The 23,441-nt window shown below is 40.8% G+C and overlaps 1 protein-coding gene across 6 annotated transcripts in view; it reads right to left on the reverse strand.

The window, feature by feature from the left end:
• Positions 1-23,441, reverse strand: part of DPP6 (dipeptidyl peptidase like 6) — a 575,985-nt gene that overhangs the window by 40,871 nt on the left and 511,673 nt on the right. For all 6 annotated transcript variants that reach the window (XM_030009646.2, XM_030009648.2, XM_030009650.2 and 3 more), the window contains exons 9-14: positions 17,423-17,577; positions 16,190-16,287; positions 11,128-11,251; positions 10,212-10,250; positions 1,514-1,621; positions 836-927 (exon numbers count right to left, since the gene is read on the reverse strand). In XM_030009646.2, the coding sequence (XP_029865506.1) occupies positions 836-927; positions 1,514-1,621; positions 10,212-10,250; positions 11,128-11,251; positions 16,190-16,287; positions 17,423-17,577 (616 nt within the window). The remainder of the gene's footprint in view (positions 1-835; positions 928-1,513; positions 1,622-10,211; positions 10,251-11,127; positions 11,252-16,189; positions 16,288-17,422; positions 17,578-23,441) is intronic.

Consider the following 23,441-nt stretch of genomic DNA (forward strand, 5'->3'; position numbering starts at 1 on the left):
TAGATAGCTAAACGGAGTCTGATGCGAAACCCACTGAAATGTCCTCTTTGAAAAAAGGAGTTGGACTTTCAGGGGAGACAGAGTCTGAAGCTGAAGAATACTTCATTGCCCTTGTTTTGTGCTGAGGCTGTGGTGAACTCCTTTTCTGGCTTTCAGCGAAAGCCCCGTTGTATGGTGACAGCTTCTGAAGATAACAGAGAGGTCCTGCTGGAGATGGCCAACCTCAGTCCAACGTGCAGGGTCCAGATTAATCCCCCAGATGCACTTCATGTGAACAGTGAGAGACCACAGGAGCAAATCTAGCATCCATGGGGTGAATAACATGTCAGGCAGGATCTTCAGCCTGCTGATCTGCTTCCAATAAGCTGCATTTGCCTAGATGTACATTTTCAGTGCACAAATTGTACATGATATTTTCTGTTTGACTGCAGAACTAAATACTAACTAAATACTTTTTTTCTAATGCACTGATATTTTTGCAGGTCAATAAAGGATTCTTTCTAAAACTGACTAATCTAGGTGGTCAATGAAAATAGGCTTCTTTCCTTCAGAGGCTAATATCAGAAGTTGCAACACGAGCAATCACTCCTCTACACAAATGTATTTAATAGCCACAGAAATAGAGGTTTGAACTATACAGAGAAAATCCAAATATGACAAGGTATATGTAATGGTGTGAGAGGTTAAGGCAAAACAGAGACAGCTTCTCCTGCTCTCTTGTCTCCGTCTCCTTATGCTCACACATTTCAGAAGCATACACAGCACCATTGTAACTAACCCTATAGTCCAGGCCTAAACAAAGGAAGACTGATTTGTCAGACCAAAGTTTACTTACATTTTATGCCTTTTTTCATCATATGCCAATATCTTTGTCACATCCCAATCGCCAGATGTAATAGACTGTAAGTTGTCACTGCTACTATTGGGCTGCCAGAAAGAAAAGAAAATTAGATTTCTTTATTCTTAAAAGAAGATATCTGAGCAAAGCTTCTCTTCTGAAAAAGGGATCTCTTTTGACTCTGTTGCCTATTAAAAATAAACCATGCATGTGCAATTTCCACCCCTCCCCCTGCTATTTCTGTGAATCTGCAGGCATAGAAATAACAGAGAGTCAGAATCATCTTAACCATAACTCCACTGAAGATAATGGGATGAATTCAGCACAGAACAGCTTCAAACCCCTTCCTCTAATCCAGCGTGCCCACAAGCTTCTGATTAATCCTTTATGGCAGTGCAGGGATTTACTTATTTACGTACAACTGAGGTGGCATTAAAAAAACAAAACAAAGCAATGATATTGTTTGGAAAGAGACAGTTGGTTGACCTTTTTCTTCTGAGAGTATCTCATTTGGAAATTCATGTTATCTTATGCCCAATAAAGCATCATTGAAGGTTTTCTTTTATGCACATTCTACATTTGCACCTTCCTGTCTCACCAGTACAAGCACAGATACTACTTTTTATTGCTTTCTGCTTCAGGTGAGACCCAAAGCAGTGGCAGCAAGTGAGTCACCTGTGATGACGACATGGTGATGTGGTAGAACTTCCCACGTCCTCCCTGGGGAATGGCTCGGACAAAGAAAAACTTCCGACCGTCCTTGGAAAAAATCGGCTCTTCATTCTGTGACAAATTTAAGGGTTGTATTACCGTTAATTTATTGTATTTAAAATTGCTCAGCACTGCAAAACCCTGTGAAATTAATTCACAGCAAAATAGAGAGTGCTCTTTAATAGCAACCTCAGGCAAACAAAAAGCCCACTGAAAACTGGAGAAATTTTCGAAGGTTATTGCTTCTTGCTCTCGGGAAAACAGACACCTTTCAGCTGTGGGAAGACAGGGAGACAGGCAGCAAGGAGAGTTCCTTGGCTATAAAGTAAATTCCCATTTGCAAAGCAAAAAGTACACATACACAGCTGACGGCTTGGGGCACTTGGAATAAAGCCTTTAGAAATGGTTTGAGCCTTGCTGGCACAAGTATGACAAACCCTGTTTACTCTGCTGGAAGAACTGATGTATTCCTGTCCTCGAGGAAACACAACTAACAGCATCTAACTGCTGTCTTTTCCTACTCTCTTACAAATGCTTATTTCACTGAATTATTTACAAAGGGCAGGATATCTTGCAAAACTGTCTTTGACACAGAGCTCCCAGGTGAACACGATGATTGACTTTTATTGGGTGACTAGAACTTTCAACCAGAGATAGAAGAGACTCAGCGGGAAATCAAACACCACATATGGCAAGCAAGCATTTCCTGGAAGGGTCTTTGTCTTCTTTTTGTACAGAAACCTTGAGGCACATGGGAAGTGTCCACTGGAGGAGATGGTTGAACAGCAGATTACAAGGGAAAGCAGAAGGATGGTCCATATGGTGTGACACAGCAGCACCGTACCAAGGGAACTGGCTAGATGAAGCTCCTCTACTCTGAATCTTGAATAGTTGGGACTAAAACAAGAGCTGAACCTCTGCTGAACCTCTCCTGCGATAGCAGGCTTTTCTGGGGACTGGCTGAGCTCTGTCTTCCCTGGCCCAGCTTCGTGGATCCTTCTTATTCAAGGGCAGTCAACAGGGAAACTTGCTCACCCTCTTCTGGGTCCTCCTTTGGTTCAGTGTTAATCAAACACCCTGGCTTTCTGCTTGGCACATATCAAGATACCACCCTGAACCAGAAAGAACTTAATTGTACAGGGAGACTTATGGCTAATGCAAACACCTACAGCAAAGAAATAAACATTTTTATTTCTCATAAGCTAACACATTATTCTTACTGTATGTTCCTTTGCTCCCAGTTCTTGACTGATTAATTCTTTTCCACTATTTATCAGATTTATCAACACGTTATTAGGTGTTCAAACTGTTTGTTTTTGCTTTTATTTTCCCCTGCTTAGGTTTTCAGTACGTTTTAAAATATGCCCATTTACAGCTTGTTGGAGCTCTATGAAATAATGGTTTCATTTGTTTCTGACATTGTTCTGGAACCTGAAACATGAAACTATATTATTTCCAAATGCGTTTCATGACAGGAGAAACCTCACTGAAAAACAACTGTGATAACTGGGGCAAACCTTCTGCTTGACAGGTTTTCCTTTACTGAGGTAAATAGCAATGAGTTCACCCTACATTTCTCTACCTGTGCCTACTGCGTTACATATTCCAGCAATATGTCTTTGCCAGTGAGAGCAGGCATTGTGCAGATTAGTTTGAGGTGCATTCAGAGTTGCAGGGGAAGGAGGTACATGGCACGGATGACAGACATGAGGCTTTAGCACTCGTCTGGTGTTATGAGACAGCCTGTTTGCATGTTCCTCTTGCTGGAAAGACAACACAATAATAGAACCAGAATTTTGTTTAGGATCTTGTCAGAGATGGTGACTTATGCCGGGTGGCAAATCGGGGGGACACATCAGGCTGAAAGGTTTTTGGAACAGGATTTTATGCTGTAGGGAGCTACAATGGGCATGTACTTGAGCCTTTGGTTGACTGTTATTGACTGAATCCCACAACACTAGAACAGAAGAGCCCTCCTTGAAAATAATAGGAGATCAGTTCAATGCTGGTAAAAGAAAATACTTTTCCTGTGCAGCAGGTAGGAAATTTTTGGAAGTTTTTGCCACAGGCGGCTTATGGAAGCAGCTGGTATCAAATGTGCCAAAAGAGATTGAACAAACTCACGATTCATTAACCGATCCTAAAGGGAATAGATATAGTCTCAAATGTCTGTAATCTTTTTATTGTAGATGCTGGTGAAATATGAGAGGACTGGACTGTGAAAGTAGCCAGTTCACACACTGTCCTTAGATACCAGCAGAGGAAGCAGTGGTGAGACTCGGTAGGGCTTTTCTTAAGTCCTTATGGCTCTTCTTGTCTTTTTGCTCAGCTAGATCTCGGTATGTAGACAAATGAATGCTACCCAAACAGTCAAGGCCAGTTTCCAGAAATCCTCTGCTTTGTGCAGATGAAGGACAAAGCTGTCCTCGTGTCAGCTATACAGAGCGATAACTCAGTGCTCTCAGACTCAGGTAAAAGGGAAAAAAAAAAGTAAGGCAACTCTTGCATGATTCCACAGCAGCTTAAATTGAAGCTTAAACCTGACTAAGCAAGTGTGCGTCCCTGATCCCATTTGCCTTTATGGGACCTGCGTGAACAGACAGTGGCCTGGCTCAGGAAGCAGATCCAACCAGAGCTGCTCACCTGTGATGGGCAGTTGTCCCCTGGGTTGAGGAGGAAGGAAATAGGTGGTTGGAGCTGTGGACTACCCAGTCATCCTCAGAGTTGAAGGAATAATCGCTAAACAAAGGATGACCCTGTGGCTGGAGAAGGAATTGGTGGGACTAACCAACTTGCATCACTATCAGTAAAAGAAAGAGGCAGCAGCGCCATTTCCAGCAACCTGTTTATTGCTGTGCATCAAAATGTTGCCACCAAAGGCTTCAGCTTTGGTGGAAGAGATAAGGTGATGGGAGGCTGCTGGAGGGCACTGCTGCTCCTGGAGGGATCAGTGCTGGAGTTCAGAGTTGTGCAACACAGGTCAGTGTATCTGCAAATGGTCAGGAGAAGAAAAAACTAAGGAGTGCCTCCAGAGGCTTATCCCAAGTTTGGCAGAATCAGAATGAACAAGGGGACAATGCTAAATTCAGTCTGAGTTTCTGTAGGTCTTAGAGAGGGGCATGAAGTCCTGGAGTAAGGTATAACAATTAAAAAAAAAAGGTCGAGTGTATTCAATTGTGTTTGGAGAGGGATCACTGAGCATCGCTGGATCTGCAGCCACCCGAGGAAGACTCCTCCGGTGAAAGAAGGAAAGGCAAGGTGAATGCAGGATGGTGGGGAGTGCACAAGTGCCTCTAACCTTGAGGATTTGCATGATCAAACATGCACTGGGACAAATATTTGAAAGAGAAATTACCCACTTTATGGTGAGTCAGAGTGTGTGAAAGCCACGTGGACCCATAAGTACAGCACCACCAAAACCACCCACACATTAACATGGGTCAAACACTCATCATATTGCAGCACCACAGGTTGCAGCTCCAAACTGGTCTGTCTGTGCTCTCATGGTTCAACACGCTCCTTGCCTTCTGCTCTTCTAGAGTACAGTGCTTCACGTGCTTTTGGCCGGACTCCACGTATTTCCTCACAGAAATCAGTGGGAAAGCAGATTCTTTGAAATTTGTTTTTATTACTGACTGAGAATTATAATTCCATGAGAATTATGTTTTTCTGGTTCATCCTCAAGTTTTAAAAAGGAAACCAATTAATCTGAATAACCCAATCCTTTCCAGCTGATTCTCTGATGCATTTTCCCTTGCTCAGCACAGTCTCCTGCCCTCTCTGTCTGCTCCACCTTTGCCCAGAACTCAGAATTAATGATTTTGCTCTGTAGGTATTTATCCTTTCAGGGAAATGTCCCAATACTTTAAGTGCCATAGGGCCATAGCTCTGATAAACAGACAGATGGGACATGAATCCTTTTAACCCTTTGCATTTTGGTAAACGCTTCGTTGAAATCCAACAAAATGTTAAAAATGTGCATCAGCTTTACTGTGACAATGATGTCACCTCCTCTTTTGGGCATGCGGGGAAGATCTCTGTCCATCCCCTGCCACACTAAGCCTCTCGGGCAATGCTGAACTTCATCCATCCTCCATCCCTGTCCCCATGCTCATCTGTGGTTGGGTGTACCTGTCCTGGGTTCAGCTGGGATAGAGTTAATTTTTACAGGAACCTGGGAGGTGGGGGGGCATAGCCGGGGCAGCTGACCTGAACTAGCCAAGGAGCTATTCCATACCATGTGACATCATGCTCAGTATATACATGGGGAGTGGGCCGGGGGGAGGGGGCTCCTGCTCTCGACTTTCGGTGGGGGAAGTGGCGGAGCGTCGGGTCCCGGGTGGTGAGCAGTTGCACTGTGCATCACTCTTTTCTGTATACTCTTTCATTAGTACCGTCGTTGTTGTTGTAACTTTTTTTGCGTTGTCCCAGTAAACTGCCCTTAGCCCAACCCTCGAGGTTCCAGTTTTTTTTCTTTTCTCTCCTCCGTCTCCCCCCTATCCCACCGGAGGGGGCGGGAGGAGTGAGCGAGCGGCTGCGTGGTCCTTTGTTACCGGCTGGGCTGAAACCACGACAGTACCACACCAACGGCCATCTCTGAAGCCAAGGCACCTGCACCAAAATACAGGGTCATCAACTGGAGGGGAGAGGAGCTCATACATCTGAGTATCAATTCCCTCCACTGGATGAAATCAGGACTCTTCATTTAAGTGCCAAAGACTCTGTTTGTAGCCAGAAGCTGCTTTGTTAGCTCTGGGAGATGAATTTGAGTATTTGAATTATGGGGCTCTGGGTCCTATTTCTGCTGCAACCTTTGTCTTTAGGGCACCATTAGGTCAGTTATGGGGTTGTTCCATGAGAAAAGGGCTTTACAGGGTGAAAAAGTCAGTGTTGTTTGCAAGGTTCTCTGAACTCCGCTTTTATTTTAAAAAATCTCATTTCATACCACCCATTAACTACGTGTAAGAATCATCACTAGTTTATCAAGCTGTCAGGATTAAGGCAAGGGAGTTGTAAAAGAAAAATGGTGTGAGGTTTTCAACATCTCAACCTTTTGACAGAGCAAAAGTCTTTAGTTTCAGGCTGAGGTGATCTGAAACACTAGGGAAATAGGAGGACTGGAAAGAAAAATGCAACCCAAAAGAACTGTTATCAGGGGAGGCCAGCTGGCCCATGCAGGCAGTTTTGGAGGTTATATGTCACTAAACAATTTTGTGGTAATCTGCTTGTCCTGCTGATGTCAATGTCAAAGCCTACAGACTTTGGTGGAGTTGGAGTTGCATGCTGGTTTGTAATTAAATTTGTTCAGGCCACATTCACAATTAAATAAATAAACCAATTAAAATGCCAGTAAATTTTATCTTCAGCAGGTGCTCAGAAATTTTCTTATTTCTCCCTTGCTGACTCATTGTCTGTATATGACTATCACTGGCACTATTGGAAAATGGCTTCTTCACAAAAATTGAAACAAAGTTGTTTACAGCTATAATTACTGCTTCAAAGAATTTGTATATTTAAGCAAAAGTATGAGTAAAGTTCAGTCTGTCTCATGCTCAGAAGTGCACAAGCAAGTATATAAATAAAAGCAGTAAAAACTTCCGAAGTCCCTAGGCCATTTTGGTGAACATGTGCCTGTTCTTACTTGTGCAAAAGGTTTGAAAACACTGGCCATATCATCTGACGAGGAGTGACAGATACTTTCTAGCAAAACCTGTGTAAATACCATATATTTCTCATTATACTTTGAGTAATTTATCCTATTTTTAAGCCACACAGACAGCGACAGCAGTATTTCTCTTTGCCCGTGTTAGAGAGAGGGTCTCCAAAGATTTTGGACTTGAATAAAATTCATTTATGAACTTAAGTCCAGAAGGGAACATGAGATCATTTACTATGACCTTCCATACACAAACTATTAAATGTCACTGAGTTACCAAACTACTACAACAGCAACAACAAAATTCAAATTCATGGTTCGTATGCCCTATCTCAGAACTCCCAGTATTTCAGATGGCTGAAAAAAGTCAACCCTGTCATCCTTGGAGACCCCCTCATGTCCCTGGTGAGTATCTTCCGATACTGATGTTTTTCTCCCCTCGTCTCCTGCTCCCAGCCTACTGTGAAGTTTGTCCCTATTCCGGGAAGACCAGATGCACTTAAATTCCCAAGAAAAGGGTAAAGCTCCTATATGTTTTTCAGACCAGGCGTATGGAGTACTTTGAAGGAGTATTTTAAAGAATAAGGCCAGCAGTTAGACTCCTCGGTCCTATTGAATTAAAATTGGGGTCTGGTCGATGGAGCATACAGATCAAGTTGGCCAACCAGGCAGTGGGTTTCTTCTTCAGGGGGGGCTGAATCATGCTCAGGGTCCACTGACCAGGTGAGCATACTGCTTACCTGGCTGTCTACAGAGGGGAATTGGATACCTGGCTCATATGCATATACCTATATTAAAATGTCTCAATCAAAGGAGTCTTCAGCCTGAGCTGAGTCACCCTCCTGAGCTCCTTCAGTAGTTGCCTAATGTGCATTTCATCTCCTCCTTAAAGAGGTTAGGGGACTCGCACTAGCATTTAACATTTTCACATCATTCTCATAGTCAGATGCACAAGCCATGAAAATAACTTTCCAGTTATCTCGATTAATGTGTCATAGAGTAAAAGGTAAGTACAGAAAATACAATTATCCTAGTAATCATATATTCAGTCAAAACTAGAATTTTAAGTAATTTTGTTGTCAGAAATACAAGCAAAAGAGCTCTGTAATTTTTCATATTCTTACAAAAGCTTTTGAAGAGTGCTATCAAATGTCTCCAAAGTCCATAGCAAATGTTATCTTAGTTTAGTACTGAGACGACTGACTCATTTGGCTGTAATGAACATCTTTCTCTAACCTCAAACTAGGTATATGATGTTTAGAGATGCAGTAAAGCAAACTATATTTCCCTGGAGCAGGCCTGTTAGAGACTGACAGATCATTTACTGCAGTTATTCAGGACAAAGCACCATCTTTTAATGCCTGTCCATGTAGTAGGTAAATGACTAAAGAACCACAGCAGTGTAGAAACACACGTTCTACTATACCGCATTGATGGAGGTCCCAGTAAATAGGAGTGAAAGTATTAAAATTATCCTTGGATTGATAAATGAATCGTGTAAAGTACTTTTTTTTTTTTTTTTTTTTTTTTTTTCAGATACAGATAAGGGAAACTTAAGTTTCTCTTGACTTTGCTTGTCTTTGAAGCTTTTGTTTTCTACTCAAGCCAACACTGTCATTGTGAATATAAGGAATACTTCAGCAGCATTTTTACTCTATACCTGAGTATACCAGCAAAAGATTATTTGAGATGTTTGGAGCACAAAACCTATCTTCTCTGTAAAACAATTTTTTATCTGGATCAGACATAGCCCGTTGCTGTAGGACAGCCACTGGAACAGAGGAGATCATTGTTCTTGCTGTGAACTGATGTACTACAGTTTCTACAGGTTCTTGGATCCTCTGAGCAAGCTGTGACAAAAATGTGAAATGCTTTAAATCTGGACTTGGAAAAATATAGTACAAGATCTTTATCTGACATGCTACTCCCTGTCTGGTGTTCACATAACCCATGAAAAACAGTTTTGTGTTGTGGCTGAATTGATATCAGCAGCTTCTCTCTAAAGAACAGCTTAATCAAATCTGAGGTCACTTCACAAACTGACTGCTGGGGAAGTGTTATAAATGATCTTCCAGAGATTTACATGCTGGAGATCTAGAGGTTTTATATAGATATATGTTGAAAAAAGCCCCCTTTTCTGGGGAAAAAAGAAAAGAAAAAAAAAGAATAAAAAAAAGAAAAATCCCCAAAATCAAAACTCCTTGGGGGTTTAAATTTTCTACCTATTTTCTATTTCTGGTTTTTTTTCAGGTTTTATTTTCATCTTTGTTTTACTTCATTTGGGGGATGGGAGCACATAACCATACAATGTAATAGTATTACGCACAAGTTACAGTGTCAGAAGAATTACATGACACAGTTGTCTGTTAAACCAGGATATGAAACTGCATCAGGTAGTTTCTCCCCATTCTGCGCTCCATGTAAGCTCTGATTGTTTTAATTGCCCCATCGACACTTTAATGTTGTCACCTTTCCTACATGTGCAAATAGCTACAGAGTAACAGATAATTTTGTCAAATTTAGCTTAAATGACTTAAAAGTTTCACCTGCATGATTTTGTCTCTAAATAGACATAGGCACTTTTAATAAAATGACCTTTGATCTTCTGTTTTCAACAGTGGACTTCTTTCCTGTCTGGAAGACCAGAAAACAACCACCGTACTGCTTAAAATCATCAGTCTCAACATAGGGTAGGAAGGACTACATCTGAGGTCGATAAGCCTCACACAGATACTGTCAGTGGGTGAATTTCCACCAGCATCAGCTTTTTCTATCTTTTAAATCCAAGTAAATTGCAGGCTATGAACTGTAGGACCTACCAGAGAAGATGGCATCTTCAATAAGAAGAACTTGTTGATTACTGGGAAACTCTTTTCTGTGATAGAAACCATGCCACCTCCCAGGTATCTTTCTCAGGTCTGGAAATCAGTTTTTCTCTTGGGGGGAAAAACAAAGAAAGCAAAAAACCTGCCAAAATCTTGACCGCAAAGAGAAGATCACTATTACCTGTCTGTGCAGCCAGCCTTCGCTTTCATCTTCATGTTTCTAAAACAAAACAAGATCATTAAATACCATACTTCACGTGTATTACATTTTATTTATCAGTGCAGGCAGCAGTTGGATTGAGTCTGAAAAGCTGTGCAGAAGCACAAAGAAACTGCTCAAACATGTGCTTCAGGAGTATAATCCAGTACCTGCTCTCCATGTCTTTCCTCTCCGATGAATAAGCATGCACTCATTCAAGAAAGCATTTTACTCATAGAGACAAACCACATAAATCCCTGAGATATACTGTTCCCAAAGAAATAAAGCTTGTTAAGAAGCAAATAAAGGTTGAAATAAAAGTTGCTAGGAAAAGATTCTGCACTGTGCTCTATGCGCAGTATTGCATCATTTTTTCAAGGGATAGGTATATCAGAACACTTTTCTACTGTGGAAACACCTATGCCAGTTTAAGAGATGGTATCTGTTAATACTTACACAGGTTATATCTATACGCCATTTACATTAGTATGTCTGTAGAAGGTATTAATTAACTAAAATGAAAAAGTGGGCAGACGAGCATGAGATTTTTAATGACATTAAATATACATAATAACATTAAACTAGAATGTTGCAAAGATATTCAGGTTACAAACTGTTGATGTGTGTGTGCTTGTGCATGTATACAGTTATTTCAAGACAAGTAAGCTCTCTTACACAGACATGCACGCAGAATGTGTGCAGGGACATACTGTTCCTGGCTTTTAGAAGGTGTAAAAAAAAAAAAAAAGTAAATATTGCAAACATTGTTTATATTCTGTGTCTGCCTAAATAAATGTGTGCCAGCTGACTTGTTGCCAGGTAAGATAACTGAAATACTTTCTCCCTGCATGGGTTATGAAAACCGATGGCAAACGACCATTTGGCTCATCTGTCCTACCTTTGTGCAGACTCCCGTGGTGGCATCGCAGAGCGTCAGGATAGACACGTTCTGGGCCCTGTTCAGCCAGTTTACCGCCACCTTGGTGCTGGTTGCCCATTTCACCATGGTTATGTAGTAGTCCCTGCAAACACAGACATACATAAACCAAATGACAGTACTGACATCCTAACGAATTGCCACATGGCAGAGCAGTCAGAGGCTGCTTCAGGCAAATGGTCCAGGAGAGATCTCTGGTTATTAAGAATGCTGCTTCTTGATGTCTCCAGGCTTCCTTATATACGGATTTCAACCCCTAAAAATGACATTTTTAGGGCTATGCAGGTGTTTTATCTGCCACTTCTGAAAGTCATTTTCAAAGAAGAGACAAATGCAGAGATAAAGAATCATTCAAGCTATTCCATCTTCCAAGAAGGACTGAAATCCCTGGAGCTACAAATTTATGCACAAGTGGAAAAGAAATTGCAAACTATTTCCATTCTGTGCAGACTAACCGGCTGACTCAGACCCGCCACTGCCAATGGTTGGATTCTTTATGCTTAGGAAGAGCTAATGGCCTACTACACACCAAAAGATCCACAAGTGTTGCACTGAAAGGAAAATAGCAAGAAGGATAGAGTTTAAGAGAGACACAGGGTTTCTGTAACGCAGATGCAGCTGGTTGCCATAAAGACATCAGCAGAGATGTGACAGTTTGCATTGGCAAAACTGCCATCCCACACTCCCTGTACCATCCTCTATTGCTGGACGCATTCACGTTGTGATTATACTTGGAGTAAACCACCGGTGTGGGCTGCACACTCCTGTAATCGATATCTTTAGGAAAATTCCTGTGCGATAGTGAGCAATGGAACCGCTTAGGCTGGGCTGGGCTGGAAAATACAGGATCACAAATAAATATACTGATGGTCGCCTTCTCAGAGCCAGTACACGGTGGGACTCCCAGTCCACCTCTGCAGCAATTCAGGGCTTCACCACTTCATCTGTAGGGTAAAACTCTGGCTGAGCTGCCAAAGCTGGTGATGTTATTATATACGGCTGGCTACGTGGGCCAAAGACATCCTTAAATTATAATATGACTTTTCACAGCATACGGTCTATAAAAAATTTATTAGTTCATTTGTTTGCTATAAAATATGTATAAGGAATTGTTGCTTTCATTGGAATTAATGTGCCGTGTCACTGGAGAGTACTTTGTGTTCTGGCAAGCACTCCTGCATATACTGAAGAGAAAGGGCAAAAGCAGCAAAGGCCCATTTGTCTAGCAAAATAACAAGTTGGAAATTGATTTTGTAGTTTTCAGAAATATTTAGTGCCTGAATTTGGCTGGGGAAAAATAACAAAAGACCTCAACGATTGCATCCATGGCACTGGAAGGAAGGATACTTCCAGGTGAGACAACAGCAGTCTGAAAATTCAGTGCCTGAAATAAAATCGTAATTTTACTCTTTATCAGCAACAGCATAGGCCCTAAGAGGAAAAAAAACAACAAAGCAAAATTAAACTGTATAACCACCTCTTCTTTCTCTCCAAAATTAACTGAGCAGGCTCAGTCTCCCCAGAAAAGGAACGTGAATTTAGTACATATTGTGGCTTGGAGCATTTTTTCTATAAATCCAATTTAAAGTTTGAAGGACGTATATTTAATTTTTACATCCCTCTCGCTGTTTGAACACAGAAGCCACGGTTCTTTCTCAGGAACTTTTAATTATTATTTTAGGTCAAACATTATCTTCCCTACCACCCCAGAGATGGGCATGGAGTCTCAATTTCTCTCTGAAGCCTCTCCCAGCCATCAAGCCCACGGATACCCCAGCCAGCAGACAACTGCAGATACTTGTATAGTTATTATTCTAGTCTCAGAGTAGTGTGGAGTCTTTAATTCACTTCACATATCTTCTGTAGGACAACCAAGTTTTATGTTTTCCATTTTGCAGAGGAAAATGAGGCAAGAAGGTGTGATTCATCTCAGTTAATTTTAAACATCTGCAGCTCCGGCAGCTGCGCTGGTTGAGCAGCCAGTGGAGAGAAACGGGCAGTCAGTGCATTTCCCAATCCCTCTTTGCCTGAACTGTCCCAGATTTTATACAGAGCTGACTTAAGGAGAACCTATTTCTTCCCATAGAGTGAAATCTGGACTAGCAGGTACCCGACCACTTTGTTTGTAGACATCCACATCAGAGCAGGTTTCACCCTCCCAAAGGGAAGAAATAACTTCCCTGAGCCCCTTCAGGAAGGGTGCAGTTATGCTGAGCTTTGCAATGTATTTCCCCATCCCAGTAAAGACGTTGGTGGTTGGGTTTGCAATCACCTGAGACTGGTTATGGTGCAGCGCCCTTATTCATAACATAAATTTACTTGGCTGCTTTCTGGAGGTATGAATCTAAAATATGAGGTATGATTCTACAATATGAATACTTAAAAGTATGACAACAGTAATAAAGCCATAAACACCACAAAGAACAGACAATGATACATTATCATAAAATCATAGAATGGTTTGGGTTGGAAGGGACCTTAAAGATCAACGTGGCCAAGTGGTTGGCCACAAAGATTATGTGGCCAAGTGACAGGCAGCAGCCCAGCCTGCAGTCCCTGGGGCACAGCTGGCTCCTGCCTCTCATCGAGTTGTCTGAGTTTCTCCATTATTTATTTGTTCATGACCTACGCAAGGACCCATGACGATTTCTGCACTCAGGGGAGATAACATCTTTCTTTAATTTGTCACCTGGGATGCAAATATGATGTGAGAAATAAGTTGGATCATGGTCCCATTCCGATCACCTGCTGATGTAACTCTTGGGTTCCAATGGTTTTCACCAAAATAAAAAATGCCTGTCAGGCATTAAATGTTATAATACATTCCCCCCCCCCCCCCCCTGCAATTTCCACCCCTTCCTTTCACTTTATTTTTCTCACAGAAAAGCATGGCATTGGAGAAAATTTGGCAAAAATGCTCAGAATGAAAGATTTTTAAAACGGGAAAATTATCAAAATTGTACATTTTTCCCCCAAATATGTTTTCCCATCATCAGCTTTTTTTTTTTTTTTTTTTTTTTTAACTGAAAAATATCCCAATTCTGTGGAAAATTTCTGACTTCCTTTAATTCTGGAAGAAAAAACACCCTGGCATATCTCCACTTTATTCTCAGCTTTATTAATTGTACTAAACCACTTTGCTCCAGATAAAAAGAACACCAAGAAGTACTGCTCTGTCTATATATCATCTGCATGAACAGATTGAGCACGTTGAAATGCTTCAGATAGGACTGGTCCGCTTGAAGATCCTTATCACCAGCTTCCCCCACTTCTTTGAAACTCCCTTCTGTAACTAACTGTATGGTATATCCCTCTTGTCTATTTTAATGAAATATTATCTCACTAATCCTCTCATTTCAGAAAACATATGCATAATGAAAATGCACCCCTATTGCTCTACCAGCACTGCTTATATCATGCCCTAGGGATGGCAATTGCCATGGTTTTGATGAAATATACAGAGACTAATTAATTATGATATATTTTGCATCATTTTACAATATTGATTGCAACCAAATAAATTACAGCCACCCATAACCATATAGGACAAATTTATTAACAACACTTGGATCCTGCAGTCTGAAGTTATTACTATAATTAAAATGTTTCTGAGTCTCTATGTTTATACAGTACGCTAGGAAGAGAAAAATGATATTGTCCAGGAGCTGCAGTTCTGATACTGTGATTGGGATACTGTGATGGGGATACTGTGATCCTGAATTCCTGCCTGCTGTATACAGATGTGAAGTTGTATTTTTGAAAGGCAAGTGCATTTATGCTCATTTGGTTTGGTCACAGGTCATACATCTTTTGTTGCATAAATGAATTTTCAGTGAAAACCTGTTCTGAGGCTGACACTAGCTTTCCTAGCAAAGAAAGGCAACTGCCACTGTAAATGATGCCACTGGTTTAGTATCCTCTCATCAGATGACTACACAGCCTATCCACATGCCTTACATATTTATCATGCATAATGAAGATCATGCCTGCACCCTCCCCTGCCCTCCAAGCTGCCCTGTTTCATTAACTCTGTGCTGTACCTCTATCTTTTTTGGCACTGGAATTACAGATCCAGCAATCTAATCTAGCAATCAGTAGAAAAAGGTGAGCACGCATGTTGGTTGGACGCTCCTACATGAACAAGTCATGTGCCTGGGAACGATAATCTTGCAGCATTACACTTGGAGAGGTTATTACTTCAGATGTAGAAGCAGAGTCTGATTTCTCTTGGCCTGCTATAAAGCTATTTCAAGTTTAAATCAAAGTTATTGAAATCTGGATTTGGATTCTAATCTCCAAGCTTTGCAGGGAGGAGTGTCATGCATTATCTAAAGCTGCTTCTCTCCTGAGCAACAAGATTTTCCTTTCAAGTGTTCACAAGCATAGCTCAAGCTTTGACCGCACGCTGAAGTCTAAGCCAAACTTTTAAACTCTTGCTGAATGCAGACTTAAGCACTTACTTAATTAGAAATGGGCGTCTAAGTAGTTGGCCGAATTGCAGGCCAGCTTCTAAAATACACTTGCCCTAAAAACAGCAAAAAGCTTTCCTTTTTATTTTTAATGAAGACTGGGCAATGTATGTGCAGAATGTCTGCCTGGTTTCATTCCTATGTTGACGTCACGAAGCAGCGAGCTCATGTTTGCTGTGTTATAGGGCTGCCCTGTTTCTGCTTCATGGTCTTTCACACTGGCTGCAGACAATATCCCTTCTACAATGCCTGTGATTACATGTGAAATGAATGTGTTCTTATGGATTTGAGGACATTCTGCCAAGTTCTCTAAAAATAATCCTACTCTGAAGTCAGTCGGTATCACAGCAAATTCAAGTAAAAAACTAATAATGTGTTATAAAATACATGTACGAAGAAAAATAATTTGAAAAATTTTAAGCATGTTTACACAAACAAAACTCTTTGATACTGGCAGAGAAAGGTAGTGTAAAATGGCCTTGAAAAAAGTCAGAGTCTGATTTAAAACCCCAAAAGAACTGGGGTCCAGCATCCCAGGGCAAGAAAGCACCTACCTCATTCTCTGATCGTCTGGGGGAGTCATTTCCAGGTCATGAGTAGGTCCATTCAGACCAATCACATGCAAAGAAATAGTTGGATTTTCCATCCCAGCCTGGATTTTAAAATAAGAATAAATTACCATATCTTATACAACACAGAATGGTTTTGATTTATTTTATCCCCATGGATTATAAAATGCATTCCCATTGTATGGGGTTATGGATTGGACCGCTGCAGTCGTTCACAGGGAAACTGCAACTGTAGTGATGTGGCACAGAGGTGTGGAAAGGTCGGTAGGCACAACCAAAGGGTAATTTTACTTAGGACACCTCTAGCCTTGGTGAAAAATGCTACTCTTCACAGCGACTAGAAATATTGCTATTTTATGTATCTTTTGATAAAAGGTTGTCTAACAGGATGACGGTAGATATAGTAAAATACTGATACATTTTGCATTGTAGGAAAGGGCATCCTCTGCTGAATCATTGTTACTTCCCACAAAACCTGCATATATTTGGATATCTCTCCTACTAAATTATGATTCAATTTGTACCAACACGTGAGGCCTTAGGTATTCAGCTCATAAAGCGAGACACCCAGAAGAAATGACTGCAGCACGGTACACTCCTGTACTGTCTTACAGTAGAAAATTACAGAATTACAGCAGCAGTGTATCAGTACTGGTCGAGAGCTGTGCCAGTCCTGCGTACCCACTGCAGGACTGCTGTACAGGTCTCTGCAATCAAGGACAGATTGGCTACTAAGTCTTTTCTGTCTTTCACTGTGTTCTTTGTAATGCTCAGGCACAAGTCTCCAAACCCAGACTATTTCCTCTGACATTAGGCCATCCTGGATATTCTAAGGAAGCCCAAATACTACCTTTTCCCTCTATATAAAAGAAAATGTATCTAAATGTAGAAATGCTGGCTTCCAAACTCTCAGACACCAACAACTCCATTCTAGCATGGAAGCACAATTGCTTCTGTGTGGGTACAAAGCAAGAATTTTAAAATTTTATTTTCATTATATTTAGAATGACTAATACTCAAACAAGAAAACTGCAATTTTACAAATGCAACTAAAGAGTAATGAAGACCACTGGGGAACAGCTGGTCTTCCCTTAGATCTGTTTATTTTCATTGCTTAAGAATGTGCACTATTATACAGTCTCCTGTCTGAATCTACTGGAAAAAAAAAAATTTTTTTTTTGATAGAACAACAGGACTCTTTGTTTTATTTTCCCTTACCTTTGGATAATGATACGTTTTAACAGTAGGGTAAAGGCTGCCAGTGTATACCGGGATCTCCATGGTGGGGACTCTGGAGGCATTAATTGTTGCATACGCTAACCTGGTGCCATCAGGAGACCACCAATGAGCAATATGAGTCTTCAGGATCTCCTCTAATTAAAAAAAAAAAAAAAAAAAAGACGAGAACAGAAAAAAGGCTATTAGACGTAAATTACTATTTAGCAATAAATGAAACAGCGTAGATATGAAAATCCCAGTCTAATCACAGCACAGGGAGGATGCCACAGGAATATCAATTAAAAATACTCATTAAATTACACCATATACACAAATGAACACAACTGATAACAATTACTCTGAATATATAGGTTATTAAGCATAATCATCTTGCTCAAGAAACATCAAATGATTCATATTAGTACACATATTCATGACAGCATAAAAGGCCCTGCTACTCCTACTATGTGTCCCGTACATGGATATGTGAACATATATACGTGCATGTGTGGCAGAGCTTGGGTCCTACCTGCCCAACAGTAACATAATCGAGGCTCCCTCGGGGCTAACAGAGAACTGCAATGACTGAGGTTTAGATCTTCTCCACAAAGAGTTCACAAAATCATACTAGACACATATCAAAGGATTCAAACAGCATTTATACTTAGATACAAGTGCTTCAGCTACAATTTAAATCTGCCTAAGCTCAGTTGACAGTTGGGAATAAACGAAAATAGCAATTTTCTATAAGTTATGCAATGCTGGAACTTTGAAATGCTTTACAAGATGCGAGGCTTTGCAGTCTGTGGCTTGGATACCATCTTGACTCCTAACCCTATTTCATTTTTTACATCACTGTTGCAAAGCAATTTTCCATAAGTAGCCAGGGTCAGAGACTGATCCTTTTGACCATGGAATTTTGGGATTAATGATTTTTTTGCAATTTGAATAATGTAGTTGCCATTGAAAAGGTACTCAGAAAGATGCCAATACAAATATGTCAGAGTTCAAGTATGTAAGGAGAAAACAAGATTGCCATCATAAGAAATTATTTTGAAGACTGGCAGAACCTAATTCTCATTAAACACAAATTCAAAGAACTTCTAGTTTCTAATACTTTTTCTTATCATTTAATATCCTTCACTGCAAAGATGACTTCAGCTTATAGATATCCAGAAAAGATATAAAATTCACTCTTTGTCCAAAGTGTCTCCAGTTACTGACATTTGGAAGACACTGACTTGGCTTTTTAAACCTCTCATTTTGCGAAAGGCAGTAATGTAATCCATTTTCATTAAGAGGCTTAATATCATGAGTCATTCCTATTTAAACCATAGCAGAAGGGCTTGCATATGCTTTACAGATTGATGGGCAGGAAGACAGGTCCCATTACTTTAATGCGAGAACAAGAATTAAAGAGGCTGCAGAGTGTTTCTAAGCCTTCACCATGAAGTTCTGCTACACAAGTCCATGCAGCTCTAGCGTCCGCTGTTATTGCTGGTCATTGGAAAAAATGAATGAGGATTTTCAGAGTTCAGACCCACTATGTTTGTACACCACCCTATGATGACCCCTCGATCCAACCAGGATGTCCCTCTGGTCTGAAGAGTAGAAACTCACCAAAGACTGTTCTATTTCTTTTTAAAAAAATCTTGGATGAGCGATCCTTGGAGAATAGCCAGACAATTATATTCATCGAGCAGATGAACACCTTTGTTAATCCAGACTTGCACATGGCTTGAGATAAAACTCAAGGTAACATTAGAAAGGGTGCAAGGGAAAATCACCCTCGATAGTTATGCTTCTACAAATAACTAATTCATTAAGCAATACTTAATGGCAACATGTAAGTGAGGTTTTTGGAAAGACATCTAGGAAGTTGCAAATACTACATGGGAAAGCACATCTGGCAAATTTGCTTTGCTGCATTGTCCCACCTGTTGTGTGTATGTTTAAAAGATGCTGCTTTTGACTTTTATACCCGTTGCTCATTGAAGAGATAATTAAGAGCATAAAGGAAAAGGAGTAAAAATGGGTGGCAGATGAATCCTTGACATTTTAACATTAATTAGGAATTACTTTATTCAGCAAACATTTTCTCCAGGATCTCAGACTTAATGAAGCAGTTCTGCTGAAGGACACATGCCAAGAAAGGTTTTAGTGCAGGTTTTGTGGTCCTCTGTTAATGAGATTTAATTGTGTGAACCTTTGCCTTGAAACAAAGCCAGGACCTTGCCATTATTAGAGAGACCAGTTAGTTTTAGCAAACCAGAGAACATTCTTGTGAAATATAAAATGCATCAGTACCAGAAAGTTTCAGCTGAAAGTAAAACATAATTTGCAGACAATTTGTTCTTGGGGACACTTTATTCCTTGCGCTTGCATTTACCACATCTCAGAAAATCAGCTGCATTCAGTATTCCTGGGTCTTTCTAAAGTTAGTTCAGATCCTACCTCACGTATATGAGAAACCAGGTTCTCCTTAAACACCAAAGCCCCCTCCGCATATACCTCATGACCTCCTAGCTAAGAGTATAAAGTGATAATTGAGCAAAACTTTTGCTCTCTTCCTCAAAGCTTGCAGTCGCTGGGTGCTACATGATGTAGGGATGCTGTGAGTGAGCTGCGGAGATTCCTCACTGTCAGTTGCCGGTGGCTCCGTGCTTCTTCTTTCTCCATAGCTTTGCTTGCCGGCCATCACACTGGGGCATGCAAACCCTAAAAATAGTGAGAATGAAGTGTGCAGTTGCCTTAACTGAACAAGGACTGTGATACTGCCTGTTCAGACCTGGTAGCTGGGTTCAAGCACAGTGTCTGAGGTAAGGCAATGCCTATTCCATGTTACCGCATTTGATATTGAACCATTCTGAAACAGCTGGATGACCTTGCTTATAAGTAATGACTCTTTGGTGGGAACACATATTAGCCAGCTGGTAATCCAGTGAAATGCTTATGCTCAAGGGGTGTTACAGTATGTGTGTTTTAATCCCTCTTCTCGCTGAATAAGACTCAATTGAATGACCATTTCAAAGCTGTGTGAAATGAAGAGTCTTCTAAGTTAACAGACCCTCAGGAGGAGCATTTGAAGTCCTAGGTCAGAGTATATTCCGTGACAACTGGGTATATATCCATTTTAGAGACTTTAATATCACTGGATGAGAAAAGAAACTGGAGGCAATAAAAGAGGTGTGACGAGTGGAATCTTCCCTGAGCTGAATTAAAGGTTGCTGCATTCATCGCATCACATAGGTGGTAGTCTTTGGTATCAAGACCTGAACAGCATCCAGAGTGAGTCAGGCTGCCCTCAGCAGGAATGTCGTCTCTTCAGAAAAACGTGTTTGCTGATAGATGCTTTCCTGCTCACTGTCAGGAAGCAGAAAGGAGAAGTCCCTCGCTGTGGTTCTCAGCTGCAAAGTAACAAGGCGTGATGAATCTGGGTTTGGATGTAGCATTTAGCTGTGATACCATAAGAGCAATCCGTTGATGGACTGCACAGTGGATCAGAGATTGGATGCACATTTCTACTAGGTGTGTTATCCAAAACTAGCCCAGCACGTGTATAAAGGGAAAGGAAGCCTCTGCTTGTTTCAAACTTTGAGTTTATGCCAGCAGTACTTGTAAGAGCAATGAAATGGGAGCTTGTATCTTACTTTAGGTAACAAACTTCTCAAGGAATCATAGCAAATAGGACTGGAAGGGATTTCCAAAAATGATCTGGCCCCTTCCTCCATGGACAATATCCACCCCAACCCTGTAAGAATCTTCACAAGTGGATTTTGCTATTCCTTTTGATACTTGTACAGCAGCACCTTTAGCAGAGGTTTGGCCATAGAAATCAAACACTCTCAATTTTCATGTCCACCTCTGTCTAAGCACTGAACAGCCCCGCTGAAGCACGTCCAGACCTCTGCCTTCCTTTATAGAGTCAATGCAGGGAAAAGCATCAGGGCTTTATTTTCTGCAGCCTCAGTGGCAACCAGCAGATTCTGGATAAAACCTGTTGTATGGACCACATTTGGAAATCCACACAGATGGTTTTAATGGTGTGAACCGTAATCTGCCACCGTGGTATTTCTACAGACATTTCCATGACAAATCCACTTCCCAGGCTTGCGCAGAGCTCTAGACTGGCAGTTCCTCTTTATTCATAAGTACATGTAAACGCCATGGCTGTGGGGCTTTCTTCATGCATTTTTAAAAATCTAACTAGTTCTGTAGTCTTTGTCCATTCTGAGTCCTATTTGTGATTTATGCCTTTCTACTGAAGCTGGCAAAGTCCTGGCCTGCTGTTAGGGAAAGGACGAAGCCTTCACCAACGACTGACTGGGAAATCCATTGGTAGCTTAGAGGTTTCTTCCAATTTTTGAAGTTGCCACAAATAACTTGTAATTTTCAAGTGTGAGTTAACAGAAACAGAGACTTGCACAAGAAGACAAGGCTGCTTGGACAGACCAGTCCTCTGACAGGTATCATTGCAACCCCTTTCTGTCACTTCCCCCCAAAAAAGAATAAATATGATGTCGGGAGAAAAACTGAGAAAAAGGAATAAAGATAATTTTCAAGTGAAAAAATACATTTGTTTTTCTGTCATCACAGTCAGCAGAGGCATATAGCTGTATTAGCTGTATAATTTACCCACTGAGGCTATACATATTACAAGCATCAACACCCCAGTTCCCATGTACAATGAAAACAGCTGGAGACACCACTCTGATCAGCCACTTTCCTTTGGCCGCCCACATGCATCTCCTCTGTGCAAGGCAGGTTCCCCTCACTCCAGAGCCATCCTCCAGATGTGCCCGTGCCCCTGTGTCCACGTTGCCACCCTTTGTTGGGAGCGCAGTGGTAATCGTACCAACACAGCCCCACTGGCGGTGGCACATAAAGCCTTTCTACAGGAGCGAGCAAGTCAGTGAAAGACTGGTCCTACGAGCTTTTCAATCTTTAACTGCTAACGCCTTCTACTAAGAAGGCCCAGGAAAAATATTACAATGAATGCAAAGAAACTAACCTTTGCTGTTCCAAGAAAAAATGACTTATAGATCCATACTGCAGTTAAACAAGAGGTCTTCTGGAGATCTGAATGGTGTGTCCACCCTTGGTGAAGCCTCTTGTGTTATACAGATGAGCTGCAGTTAACAACTGCAGTGGCATTAACTTCAAAAAAGTAAATTCCATTTATAACAGCTGAGGAGGTGTCCTTGGAGACTGAGCAGAAAGGTTTTTTTAACTGCATCTAGAAAAGTAGAGGCTTTCTGCATCTCAAGAGGTCAAAATAAGGGTGTAATGGGTACAGGCACTTAGGAGATCTTACCTGTTAAATAAATCAATTTCTTTTACACAATTAAAATTCTTTTCTTGTTCCAGACATTGCATTTTCTTCTTCAGTAGGATATCAAAACAATATTATTAATGTTGTGCCCAGAGGACAAAGACAGATAATAAATAGTTCGATTCACCTTTGAGTAGATACAGATACATGAACACAGACACACAAACATATCTAGTTTTCTGTTAATTTCAGAATATTTTAATTTTTACACAAAGTGTTATGCAAGATTTTGACTGACAGAGGGAACTTCCCCTTCTATGTTGTTTACTGCTGATGTGGTGCTGATGTGGTAAAGTGCAGCAATTCCAGGAAGCATAATCAATGGTTTTGTTTGTGCGATGTATTGTAGCTGATACTCAGATCATTAAGTATTTGGTGTGCTGAAGACATTTTGCTGTTTTATTAAAACTGTTAATAAAAAGGATTTTAAACAAAATGAAATTAAAGCCTAACATAAAGGCCACGGCTTACATTAGGAAAGAAAGCTCAAAAGAATTTGTCAGTAGGAAGCATCAAAAGAACATAAGAAGAAGAGAGATCAGAGAACAGAAAGGGAGTCTAGGAAAGGAGAAAACAAAGACTTCTGAGATAGCAAAACCCCAAGAGTTCTCATAGAAACATCAAATAAATACAAATGCTTATTTGACAGCTGCCATCAGCTTTAAAACCAATTACTAGATCATCTCA

The sequence above is a fragment of the Aquila chrysaetos genome, chromosome 3 (genome assembly GCF_900496995.4).
Source record: "Aquila chrysaetos chrysaetos chromosome 3, bAquChr1.4, whole genome shotgun sequence".
Classification (NCBI taxonomy): Eukaryota; Metazoa; Chordata; class Aves; order Accipitriformes; family Accipitridae; genus Aquila; species Aquila chrysaetos.